Source organism: Microtus oregoni, unplaced genomic scaffold, assembly GCF_018167655.1.
Source record: "Microtus oregoni isolate MIOR12 unplaced genomic scaffold, Mior012 000016F_ref0000370, whole genome shotgun sequence".
In the NCBI taxonomy this organism is placed as follows: Eukaryota; Metazoa; Chordata; class Mammalia; order Rodentia; family Cricetidae; genus Microtus; species Microtus oregoni.
The window spans coordinates 4,043,494-4,055,673 of record NW_024543075.1 but is presented as its reverse complement, the minus strand read 5'-3'; the positions used below and the strand labels follow the sequence as shown (position 1 = coordinate 4,055,673).

General features: G+C 55.8%; 1 protein-coding gene across 2 annotated transcripts; it reads left to right on the top strand.

Annotated features, from left to right (window-relative positions):
- Positions 1-251: 251 nt before the first annotated feature.
- On the top strand, positions 252-11,364 carry B4galnt4 (beta-1,4-N-acetyl-galactosaminyltransferase 4). 2 transcript variants are annotated; one of them, XM_041667186.1, is made up of 20 exons: positions 252-682; positions 3,123-3,226; positions 3,533-3,628; positions 3,734-3,829; positions 3,915-4,005; positions 4,081-4,181; positions 4,333-4,400; positions 4,601-4,679; positions 6,120-6,186; positions 6,290-6,424; positions 6,509-6,618; positions 6,698-6,798; positions 6,885-6,985; positions 7,057-7,945; positions 9,365-9,648; positions 9,773-9,926; positions 10,038-10,110; positions 10,204-10,357; positions 10,656-10,782; positions 10,979-11,362. In XM_041667186.1, the coding sequence occupies exons 1-20, from the start codon at positions 532-534 to the stop codon at positions 11,100-11,102; spliced, it is 3,105 nt and encodes a 1,034-aa protein (XP_041523120.1). In that variant the 5' UTR covers positions 252-531; the 3' UTR covers positions 11,103-11,362. The 2 variants fall into 2 exon arrangements, with proteins under 2 accessions (XP_041523120.1, XP_041523119.1); XM_041667185.1 differs by lacking the exon at positions 252-682 and adding an exon at positions 2,528-2,905 and having other exon boundaries at positions 10,979-11,364.
- The last annotated feature ends 816 nt before the right edge of the window (positions 11,365-12,180 follow it).

Sequence of the window (12,180 nt, the reverse complement as noted above, 5' to 3'; positions counted from 1 at the left end):
CGTGACAACGACTTCTTACATCCCTCTCCCGAACGTCCCTGGTTTCCCTCACTGCAAATTCAGTCCCCGCAACCCCCACATCCCCGGGCGCGCGGCCGGCAGAGACCAGGTGAGTGCGCGCGTCGTGAGGACCACCGGCACACCCTAACGCGCCGCTCCGCCTCCGAGCATCACGGATTGGTTGTGCACGGGCTGGCCGAGGCCGATTGGCTCGGGCCACGCGGCCGCCGGTCCTGTTTCACGGTGGGTAGCACCGCAGCTTGGATGCTGCTCGGTCCCGCGGCGGCGGCCAGAGGAGCGTGAGCAGCCGGGAGGGGCGGGCGGGGGAGCGCTTCGAGGAGCCGCTCCCACCGCCCACCCCGACCGCGGCCCGAGCAGCCCGGGCGTCGCGACCAAATCCCGTAGCCCCGGCAGCGGACAAAGGGCCATGCGGGGCTGCAGGCGCTGAGCCCAGGAGGGTGGGCCGGGGGATGTGGGACGGTGCAGGCGGGGCCGGGGGGCCGCAGCGACGCCCCTGAGTGTGGCGCCGCGATGCCGTGGTTCCCGGTGAAGAAGGTCCGCAAGCAGATGAAGCTGCTGCTGCTGTTGCTGCTGCTCACCTGCGCCGCGTGGCTCACGTACGTGCACCGGAGCCTGGTGCACCCGGGTCGCGCGCTGCGCCAGCGGCTGGGCTACGGGCGAGGTACGCGAGGGCGTGAGGGCCCGGGCCTCCAAGGCGCAGGGGTCTGACTGTCCAGAGCCCACCGCTGTCTTCCTCATCCCAGCTCCGCTATATTGGGGGAGGGGTCGCGGCTCTGTTCGGCAGGACTCCCAGTGACGTCAGCAGTAACGCCAGGGACCCACTTGGGGCGCATCCCTAACCTTTTCGGACCCTGGAATCTGGCTTTGATCCAGTATTGATAGAGTTAACGGTGGGCTCTTGCAGGCACCCGTACCCTTAGCCAAGAGGCCTGCCAGGCCGTTGCCTACTTAGCAGGGCCTCAGTTTCCTTGTCTACTGGGGGAAGGGGGCGCTAAGGGTGGCATTGAGGGATCCAGCTGCCTAGAGTGACCAAAACAGTTGGAAACCCTAGCTACACCTGTGACTGTACTGAGACGTCTGCGTGCTAGGGACCAATGCTAACTTGAGTAAATGCTTGTAGTCTACACATTTAAGAGTCGGTAGGGGATGCACAAAGCAGCTTGGGCCTGGCGAGCCTTGTGGGCTAGAAGCAGGGGAGAACCTATGGAGTTGGTGGCCATTGACCCAAACTTTGGTGGAAAAGCTCCAGAGCAGGGTGGGTATCAATGACAGCTAGGTAGAAAAAGACCAGGGTCTGGGTCTGAGAAGTCCAACCAAGCTGCATATATAGCCCAGCCAGGCTGGCTCTGACCCTTGTGAAGGCGGCTGTTGAGCTGAGGAAGGGAGCAAGTATCTCCCCTCTGAGAGATCAGAGCAGCACACTGACTTATGACATCCTGGTCCACCCCACCTGATGGATCCGAAAACTCCCTGTTCAGCCCTGCTCCTGTCTCCTATCTGCAGAAGGCCCTCTGCCTCCTCAAGTGCCTGGACACCTGTTTCCATCTGTCTTCCGCCAGATCCCGAGCCAAGGCCCTGAGACCCATTCCAATCCATGTACCTTATAACTGTGACAGCTTCAAGATATCTTGGCACAACTCTATCCCTAAGAGAAGCCTCGCCTCAGCTGTGAGATAATAGGTCTGGACCCAGAGCTGACCTAGTACCCAATAAACCCAGCCCCCATCAGCTCCCCTTGTGGGTTTCTCAACAGCCATAGGCCTCCCTTCCTCCTGGCTGACTTACTGAGCAATTTGATTCTGACTGAGACCAACCAGGAAGAGGTGAAGACAGGGAGCCCCACCGCTGAAGGTTGGATCATTAGGGCATCTGGCTTTGATTCCTCCTAGATGGGTAGGATCTGTTCTGGATCCTGGAGATGAGTGCTGCCCAGTGGCACAGCTAGAAGCTGCCTGGGCTGCACAGAAGGGCCCCAGCCGTACATACTTTACTCTCGACTGAAGTCCCATCTCCTGTCTGGTCACCTGGGATCCCAGGCACTGCAAGGCTTGTGAGAAGCTGTGTGTGCTTACGGTTTTCCTGACGGTATAGTCCGTCTTCAGTGCAGGCAGCATTCAGTGGGTGTCCAGCAGCCTATGCTTCCAGATTTCTCCAAGTGGGGTTGGGGCAGAAGCCTGACGCACACCCTCTGTGCTGAGGCTTAGCTGCTGCAAGATAGTGATGGTAGCCTGGGCTGAGACCCTACTACAGGGTTCCCCAATGAACTCCAGATGCCTGCACTTAGCTCGATGGGCTGTGATATCCAGGCCAGGCTCTGGGAATTTGACCACGCAAGTCTTGGTTGCTTATTTCCTGGCTGGTCAGGATAGGATCTAGAATGTGAGCAAGCGAGAGGTACCAGAGAGATTTCAAGGGAAGAGCACACAGGCAGCCCCTCACCTCGAGATAGTTCAGTCCCGTTTGGTATCAGCTGTACCTGTACAAGAGCCTGGCTTCTGAGATCTGCACTGAGGCGCCAATGTGGATGCAAAGCATGGTTTGAAACAGGAAGGATTCCTGGATCTGGTGTCTCTCCCTGGGAGCACCAGGAGGGACAGGACTGGGATAAAGTGAATCCTCCTGCCTTTGAAGACTCAAATCCAGAAGAGTGGACACCCATCAATGCAGTGGGCATGCAGCTTAGGGAGAAGGTCCAGGAAGTGGGACAAAACAAGGTACTGGGGTGGTCTTCCCCAAACTGGAAGGGCAGTTGTGGACGTGTCTTCACATAGATCTGGGGAGAGTCAGGAGGCAAGTACCCTAGCACATGGGAAAGGCATCGAAGGTGCTAGGCCATCTGCAGTTCTTCGCAAGACAAAGCCATTTGAAGGATCACCAGATTGGGGTGAGTGTGTATATAGTCCCGGGACTGGAGAAGAACTGGTGAAGGACTCTGCACTGCCCACCTACGGTGGGTTCTGGAAGGGCCCCAGATTGAGTGAGCAAGCAGGAGTGCAGGAGCTTCAGCAATTCTTCCTGCTGCTACCACTCCATCTGACCCCATCCATAAAGATGCTGACCTTAGAGTCTGGGACCTGACACACTTCCCATACTATCTGCAGATGGTGAGAAGCTGACTGGGGTGACAGACGGCAGGGGTGTCCGAGCGGTATCATCCACGCAGAGGGCGGAGGACTCCAGTGAAAGTCATGAAGAGGAGCAGGTGGTAAGCAGTGGCCAGAAAAGGCTATGCACAAGAGGCCACTCCTCTTTTGGATGGGTTGTATGTAAGTGTTAGCATCCTAGCCTGGATGCTGTGCCTGTTAGTTGTGGCTGATCTGCTTGTGTTGTGCCTCCTGTCAATGCATCCTATCTGCCTGGGCACACTGGCTGAGGGTGTCTGTGGAGAGTATTTAGGTGATGTGCAAAAGGGGGACCATGACGTTCTGCTTTGCTGTGTGTCCCTAGATGGACTGTGCAGTAGTGCTACTTCCTGCCTTTAGAACTCTGACATGGCTACCCTTTCCTGCAGCCTGAGGGGCGGGTCCCAAACATGCTGTTTCATGGAGGAGCTAGGAAGCCGCCACCACTGAACCTCACCCACCAGACACCTCCATGGCGGGAAGAAGTGAGCTCTATTGGGCTGGGCTGGGCTGGACTGGACTGGGCTGGGCTGGGTTGGGAAGGGGGTGAAGCAGGCTGTATAACAGCTAAAGTCCCCTCTGGCCCCTAGTTCAAGGGACAGGTGAACCTGCACGTATTTGAGGACTGGTGTGGGGGTGCTGTGGGCCACTTGAGAAGGAACCTGCACTTCCCACTGTTTCCTCATGTGAGTACCTCAGGGAAGGATGGGTGGGCACAGTGGGCACGGTGTGCAGGGAACAGCCAGTCAATGGTTGTTGCACTGCCGGCAGACTCGCACTACTGTGACAAAGTTAGCCGTGTCCCCTAAGTGGAAGAACTATGGACTCCGGATTTTCGGCTTCATCCACCCAGCCAGAGACGGTGAGTAGGTGGGGTATGCCAGGGACAAGGTGTCTTGAACAGTCCCGTTTCCTGAACCTCTGTCCCGTCGACTAGGAGACATTCAGTTCTCCGTGGCTTCGGATGACAACTCTGAGTTCTGGCTGAGTTTGGATGAGAGCCCAGCGGCTGCCCAGCTTGTAGCCTTTGTAGGCAAGGTAGGTTCTGCCCTCTTGCCCTAGCTCCTCTATCGGCACCACATCTAACTTCAGCGGGTCTCCTGCGACCTCTTGAAAATACAGACCGAATGTCTCAGCTGCCCACAAGGAAAATGTGATCCCTCCTCTGCCCTGCTTGTTTCACCCCTAGACTGGCTCTGAGTGGACAGCACCTGGAGAGTTCACCAAGTTCAGTTCCCAGGTGTCTAAGCCACGACGGTGAGTAGCTGAGGGTGCATTATCAAATGTGCGCGCTTGTGTTGGCACGTGAGGGAGGCTGGGTATCGCCCTTGCCCATCTTACACAAGTATCATCCTCCTGAGGGACCGACCATCCCAGAGGGATGTGAGATTCTTTCCCCGCTCTCCAGGCTCTTAATCTGTCTGGTGGGAGACAACCCCGACTCCTTATGTCCACAGGCTCATGGCCTCCCGGAGATACTACTTTGAACTGCTTCACAAGCAAGATGACAAGGGCTCAGACCATGTGGAAGTGGGTGTGAGTGTGACCTGCCCTCTGGAGGAGCTCCAAAGACCATAGCTCTCCTCCCATCCACTTCCCATGTCCTTATTGGACAGGCACTGTAGGTTGGTCCATAGCCCAAAGGGATTTCCAGCCTAGCAGTTGTTCCTGGGCGTGGGCCAAGGTCAGGAGGGCGCGTTGTGCCTGCTGGCTGCTAGAGGGACTGCATGACAAGTGGCCCTTCACCAGGACAGGTGGGGGAGAAAGTGTACAGCAGGAAACACAGCGTGTAAATTCTATATCTGGAGAACTGGCCCCATTTTCTAGCATCTTCTGAGACGCCAAGAATCTGGTAACCAGATCAGGCTAGACCCGCAATGCTGTACTGAGCGGCTCAGACTGTCTGGGAGCGGGGCAGTGAGGTTTGCATCCCAGGAAGCCCCCTGGCCTCTGGAACAAGGGGAGGCTGAGAGATAGAGCCTCGGAAAGTATGCTGTTATCTTCTTATTGCCATGACTATCACTGTAACAAAGTACTTGACGAGAAACAGATTAAGGAAGAGTTTGTTTTGGCTCACAGTTTGAGGATTCAATCCATCATGGGAGGGGGGCCATGGCAGCAGGCACCTTGAGGTAGCTGGTGACATCGCATCTGCAGTCTGGAACAGAGAGATTCATGCTGGTGCTCAGCTCACTTTCTCCTTTCTATTCAGTTTTGGACCACAGTCCATGGAGTGGTACTGCCCACATTTTAGGGTAGGTCTTCCCCCCAGTTAACCTCACCTAGACAATCCCTCACAGACATGCCCAGAGGTGTGTCTCCAGTGATTCTAGATGCTGTTAGGTTGAAAATCGGGATCAGCCATCACAGGGAAAAAAGGCAGGGAGCTGGGAGGTAGGAGAAGGGTTCCACAGCAGGACAGAAGAACCTGGAGGATGAGGTACAGGAACTATAGTAGGAATGGGGGTTCTTTCTCAGCCTCCATGCCATAGGATATTACATGCCATCCCAACTCAGTAGAGTGGAGACGGGGTTTTGATGGTCCTAGGGAAGCAGAAGTCTTGGTACCCTTAGGACAAGCTAGCAACAGAAGTGCAGAGTGAGTCCCCCAGGAGCCCTAGGTTAACAGAGGTGGAAAGAACACAGCTGCCAGGAGACTGGGGAGCTGGGGCATGGGGAGCCCATCTGGTGACAGGTCCTAGGTCTGGGACCTCAGGAAGGCAACATGCAAAACCAGAGGAAAAATGGGGTCATAAGTTAAGGAGGGGATGAAGCTGGATAGGGTCTGGATCTGCCCCTTGAACCCTTCAACTTTGTGGGGCATCTGTCAGGTGCCTCTCCCTTAAGCCCCTCCCTCCCTCTCTACCCACCAAGCTTCTTCCATCCTTTGAGAATTTCACTCTCTAGTCCCTCACCCCTGAACTAAGGAAGGCCACCTACCATGACCCAACCTCTTTCCTATCCCCACACCCCCAGTGGCGAGCTTTCCTGCCTGGTCTGAAGTTCGAGATCATTGGCTCGGCTCACATTTCCCTGTACACAGGTGCGGGCTGGGTCCTTCCTCAGGGGAATGGCTGGGTTCTGCTGGGCTCAGCATGGGGATGGTGAAGGGTAGGCTAAAGCTCCAGACGTCCTTCTGCTCTCAGATGAGTCATCACTGAAGATGGATCACGTGACCCATGTGCCTCAGTCTCCAGCCAGCCATGTAGGGGGATACCCACCAAACAAGGAACCCAGCGCCGACATGCTGCAGCCAGACCCCCGGGACACCTTCTTTCTCAGTAAGAGGAGGCTCCAGGAAAGGGTGAGGATGGAGTGCGGTGAGGCCAGGCCACCAAGTGATGTCCCCCCCTTTTTTTAAATAGCTCCTCGGATGGAACCTCTGAGCCTAGAGAATGTACTGGAGCCTTGTGCCTATGCGCCCACCTACGTCCTCAAGGATTTTCCCATAGCCCGATACCAAGGACTACAGTTTGTAAGTACCCAGTGAGAGAGGCTTCCTAAAGCGACGGTTTCCCCAAGCCCTACCCCTAAGCTCTTGGTTCTGCTCGTAGGTGTACCTGTCCTTCATCTATCCCAACGACCACACCCGTCTCACTCACATGGAGACAGACAACAAGTGTTTCTACCGTGAGTCCCCGCTCTACCTGGAAAGGTAGGTTGGGGGTGGGGTATTGTCCTATCAGAAGTGAGGAGAAGGAGCCTCCGTGAAGAAGGTCTTTGATGCCCTTTCTCCTTCAGGTTTGGGTTCTATAAATACATGAAGATGGACAAGGAGGAAGGAGAGGAAGATGAGGAAGAAGAAGTTCAGCGTAGAGCCTTCCTCTTCCTCAACCCCGATGGTGAGTGCCCCATTCCTACTGCCCTCCCAGCCCTTCTGCCAGATTCTCCACTTACCAGATACTCTCTGCAGACTTCCTGGATGATGAGGACGAGCAGGGACTGTTAGACAGTCTAGAGCCCACTGATGCATCCCTACGACAGAGCCACAAGACACCCACCCCGACGACCTCCGCTGGGACTACAGCCACCCCTACTCCACCTACAACCAGTCCGCTGGATGAGCAGACCCCCAGACACTCCCGGGCACTGAATTGGGCCCCACGCCCCCTGCCCCTCTTTTTAGGGAGAGCTCCACCTCCCCGAACTGTGGAGAAGTCTCCCTCAAAGGTGTACGTGACCAGAGTGCGGCCTGGACAGCGGTCTTCCCCGAAGGCACTGAAAGACTCACCTTGGCCACCCTTCCCTGGCGTCTTCCTGCGCCCCAAGCCTCTGCCCCGAGTGCAGCTGCGGGTGCCCCCACACCCACCTCGGACCCAGGGCTATAGGACCAGTGGCTCCAAGGTCACAGAACTAAAGCCCCCAGTCAGGGCACAGACCACCCAGAGAGGCCAGGAGGGTCAAGTGCATGGACAGGGACTCACGGTGCCCACAATGGACTTGAACTCCTCCGTGGAAACACAGCCTGTGACCTCGTTCATGAGTTTGTCTCAGGTGTCTAGGCCACAGCTGCCTGGAGAGGGTGAAGAAGGGGAGGATGATGGGGCCCCTGGTGATGAGGCCACATCAGAAGACAGTGAGGAAGAGGAGGAGCAGGCCGCTGGGCGGCCGCTGGGTCGCTGGCGCGAGGATGCCATCGACTGGCAGCGCACATTCAGCGTGGGCGCCATGGACTTCGAGCTTCTGCGCTCCGACTGGAACGACCTGCGCTGCAACGTGTCAGGGAACCTGCAGCTTCCCGAGGCTGAGGCAGTGGATGTGGTGGCTCAGTACATGGAGCGACTCAATGCGCGCCATGGCGGGTACGGGGCAGGTTGCGAGAGGGCGTGGCAGGTTGCCAGAGGGCGTGGTGTTCCCTGCGGGAATCCCAGACCTTTCTTGGCTCTCCACAGCTCTCTGATCCCCCTTTCCCTCTCCAGTCATGAGTGTCTTACCCAGGCTGAAGGGTTCTCTGGAGCCCCACTCCAGACTGGCTTCATATCCCTTTACTGCCAAGCACCAAGTCCGTCGTCTTGGACCGAAACTCTAAGATGAACTGCCAGGGTTAGCCAGGCCGTGAGAGAGCCTTTTTAGGGACAAGAGACACTGAAGGGCCAAGCTCAGGACCGCCAAACCTCTCCTTGTAGAGTTTTGAAGGGTCTAGGGGACTATGTCTAACTCAAGGGGGAGAGCCCAGGACCCCTGTTACTGATCCCCCTTGGCCTGTTAGGTCTTAGGATTCCAAGTTGTTTCTACCCCGTTTTGAGGGAGCTTAAGGCCATAATTTTTCTTTGAGGGAGTTCTCATGAGAGTCTGTTCTGTACAGTGTCAGCCTAGAAGAAAGGTAGAACCTTCTGTGGACCTGGATGAATACAGGGTCATCAAGACAAGGTGTCCAGCCGATGGTTAGAAAGAGCCAGGCTCACCAGGAAGTTTTGAACAGGGCAGGGGTTGTCCTGCTGCTCCAGAGGACAGGAGCGTGACAGTCCTAAAGTAGGGTGGCGAGAGGTGGCCTAAGACCCTCTCACCATTGGTGGTTCAAAGGACAGATTTCCCGAAAGCAGCCTGTGGGGACAGACTGTCCACCCTGAGTGGTCAAGGCATGACCTCACTTTTGCACATCTGGGTCCTAGGGTGTGGTAGCCCCAAGGAGTAACCTAGCGTGTTTGGTTGTGGGGGCAGAGGTTCCTGTGTTGGGTGCGGTTGAGTCACAGGCAGTCTGGGCCCATCTGAAGTCACGCTGGCTGATGGGTTCCTGTAGAAGCACTGGCTGTTGCCAGAAGATAGGAAGCAGAATGAATGAATAGCCTGAGGCCTGAGAATAATTGCCTGAGACAAAATGGAGGGGCCTGCTGGAGGTGGGGCCCTGCCAGGGAGGACTGACATCCTCCTCCTGGGGGCTCTGTAGAAGGCTACCTACAGCAGAAGAGGATTGAAACAGCAAAGAAACTTAGGCAAAGTAAATCATCTGGGAGAACCTGACAATCCTGGGCTCACAGCACGGTCCTAGTGTACCCTTCCCTACTCCTTCCTGCTGCTGGGGACTGGGGCGGTGGGGGGGGGGGGTGGTGGTGAGATGTGGGAAGGTCAGCCTGTGTCTGGGAACTACCTAGTGGGTTACAGGTGCTATTTAGTCCGAGGAGCGTGGTTGCGTGGTTCTTGGGGGTGAAGTGGGGACGTGGGACATGGGGGGATTTAAGTGGAATATTACGGGTCTTTGGCTAATCAGCCCTGCCCCGCAGGCGCTTCTCGCTTCTGCGCATCGTGAACGTGGAGAAGCGCCGTGACTCCGCACGAGGAAGCCGCTTCCTCCTGGAATTGGAATTGCAAGAGCGCGGAGGCGGCCGCCAGCGCCTATCAGAATATGTCTTCCTGCGATTGCCTGGAGCACGCATTGGGGACGAGGATGGAGAAAGTCCTGAGCCCCCTCCTGCAGCCTCGATCCCACCAGACAGTCGCCCAGAACTCTGCCGGCCATTGCATCTGGCTTGGCGACAGGATGTCATGGTTCACTTCATTGTGCCAGGTATGTGCGCTTCAAGCGGGGAGGGGGAGGCTAACGCCATGGGCATGGGTGACTGAAGGGGATCTTCCAAATGGGAAACCATGCTGTCCAGTCATGCTAGCTCAGTGGCACCCCCCTCTTTCAGTAAAGAATCAGGCTCGCTGGGTAGTGCAGTTCCTGTCAGATATGACCGCGCTGCATGTGCATACGGGGGACTCGCACTTCAATATCATCTTAGTGGACTTTGAGAGCGAGGACATGGATGTGGAGCAGGCCTTGCGTGCAGCTAAGCTACCTCGGTAATGACGGTTACCACCAGCACTTAGTGAGGTCAAATCTTTCCTCTTGTGGGAGGTGGGTTGTCCTGATACCATCTACCCTTGGTTCCTGTGATTCCTTCATTTCCCCAGGTACCAGTACCTGAGACGAACTGGAAACTTTGAACGCTCTGCAGGCTTGCAAACTGGAGTGGATGCAGTGGAGGTCTGTGGGCCAGTCAAGGGCTTAGGGGAGAGGAATGAGGGTGCTGAGCACACCTTGGGGAGGTGGGCAGGGCTCAGACCTCCCAACCTACAGGACCCCAGCAGCATCGTTTTCCTCTGTGACCTGCACATCCACTTCCCACCTAACATCCTGGACAGCATCCGCAAGCACTGTGTGGAGGGCAAGCTGGCCTTCGCCCCTGTGGTCATGCGTCTGGGCTGTGGGAGTTCACCGTGGGACCCACACGGTAAGGACCTTCGTGTTCCCCAGGAACTCCAGTTTCTCAAAACCACCAGGGCAAAAATCCAAGCCTAACCTCCCGGGTAAGCCTAGGACCCTAGCAATACCTCATAGGACCCAGAAGTGCAGGGTCATAAGACCCTTTCCTCTGTGGACTTAGGAGTTTGTGGGTTATGATCAAATACCAACCCCTCTAAGAGTCTCCAAAATGAGGAGGCTTCTTGGAATTCCTCCCGAGGTCCTCAGTCCTCCTTGGGAGAGAATGTTAAGGACCACTGCCTAATGATCACCCTCCCCACCTCAAGGTTACTGGGAAGTGAACGGATTTGGCCTCTTCGGGATCTTTAAGTCGGACTTTGACCGGGTAGGAGGCATGAACACTGAGGAGTTCCGTGACCAATGGGGAGGCGAGGACTGGGAACTTCTGGACAGGTGACTGCCCTCCCCTACCTCACACTGAGACCTCTCCTCTTCCTCCAATGCTAAACTGACCCTGACAGGATCACAAAACCCTTCCACCTGCCCCACTCCCAAGAACCCTTCCCACCTCCGGGCTTCTCCAGTCTCAGGGCAGCCCTGAGCCCCAGCAGAGAACCAGGGCTCTGACTTTGCCACCCACCCATCCCAGGGTCCTGCAGGCAGGGCTGGAGGTGGAGAGGCTTCGACTACGGCACTTCTACCACCACTACCATTCAAAGCGGGGCATGTGGGCCACACGCAGCCGCAAAGGGGCCCGCACGCAGCGATCCTGAAGACCCGGTAGCCATCGCGTCACTGGGCTCTGAGGCAGCAGCTAGACGCTGCAGCCTGTGCCTGATTCAGGCTCTGCCACCACCTGTGCTGGTCCCTCAACGCCTCCTCTGTGACTCTGGATAGGCAGCCTTCATGGCAGGGCTGGTACCTTGGTCCCCATACTCCCTGATGATTTCTGTGAAATTTTCCGTAGCAATGACATTGTTTTCAGAATTTACAAGAGTTCTGTCTGTTCTGTTTTTTATTCAGAATGAAATGAAATATTTTTTTTAGTTCTGACTTGTTCTCTGTGACTCTTCTCTTGTGAGGCAGAGCCCTGGTTACCGGAGCGGCTGTGGGCAATGCATCCTCCCCTCCCACACCCACTTCCTGCCTTTAGCTTCTGTGTTTCCACCTGGTTTCTGTGGAGTCTGGCTGCTCAGAGCAGACATTGCATGAGACCTTCCCACACAGGAACTGTCGCTGAGCCAGCGTATGCGGAGACACCAAGTCTCTAGCATGACCTTTATCTGTCACTCCACAGGAGAGGACCCACACAACCAGAGCAGACATGCCAAAGTCCCCAGTTACCCACGTGGCCTTCTCTATGTCTAGTTCAGATGAAGTGCCCCTTCTTACAGATGTTTTACAAGAAAAGCATTGGATTTAAGAATACGTGTCCTGGGGCCTGAAGAGATGGCTCAGTGGCTAAGAGCACTCGCTGCTCTTGCAGAGGACTTGGGGTTAGTTTCCAGCACCCACATGGTGTCTCACAATTAAACCTAACCCTGGTCCCAAAGATCCAACACCCTATTGATAGGTCACCTGGGACACACACATATGTGTAGGCAAAACACTCATCATATATGTGTGTGTACATGTGTGTGTGTGTGTATTAAACCTTTAAAAAAATTAAAAGAAAATGTGCTACAGCCAGACATGGTGGCATACACCTTTAATCCCAGCATTTGGGAGAAAGACTGTAACATCTCTGTGGCCCAAATACATAATGAGACCCTATCTCAGAAAATAAAGAAGAAGGTGGCATGCTACCAGGGCTGGCAGGATGAATCAGCAGCTGAATCTGATGACCCAAGG

Bases quoted from the DNA above. Each gene is read 5' to 3' on its own strand.
- B4galnt4 (XM_041667185.1), top strand. From the start codon at position 2,683: ATGCAGTGGGCATGCAGCTTAGGGAGAAGGTCCAGGAAGTGGGACAAA. The intron at 3,227-3,532 runs GTAAGCAGTGGC...CCTTTCCTGCAG, and splicing joins GTCATGAAGAGGAGCAGGTG to CCTGAGGGGCGGGTCCCAAA. The intron at 9,927-10,037 runs GTAATGACGGTT...TCATTTCCCCAG, and splicing joins CGTGCAGCTAAGCTACCTCG to GTACCAGTACCTGAGACGAA.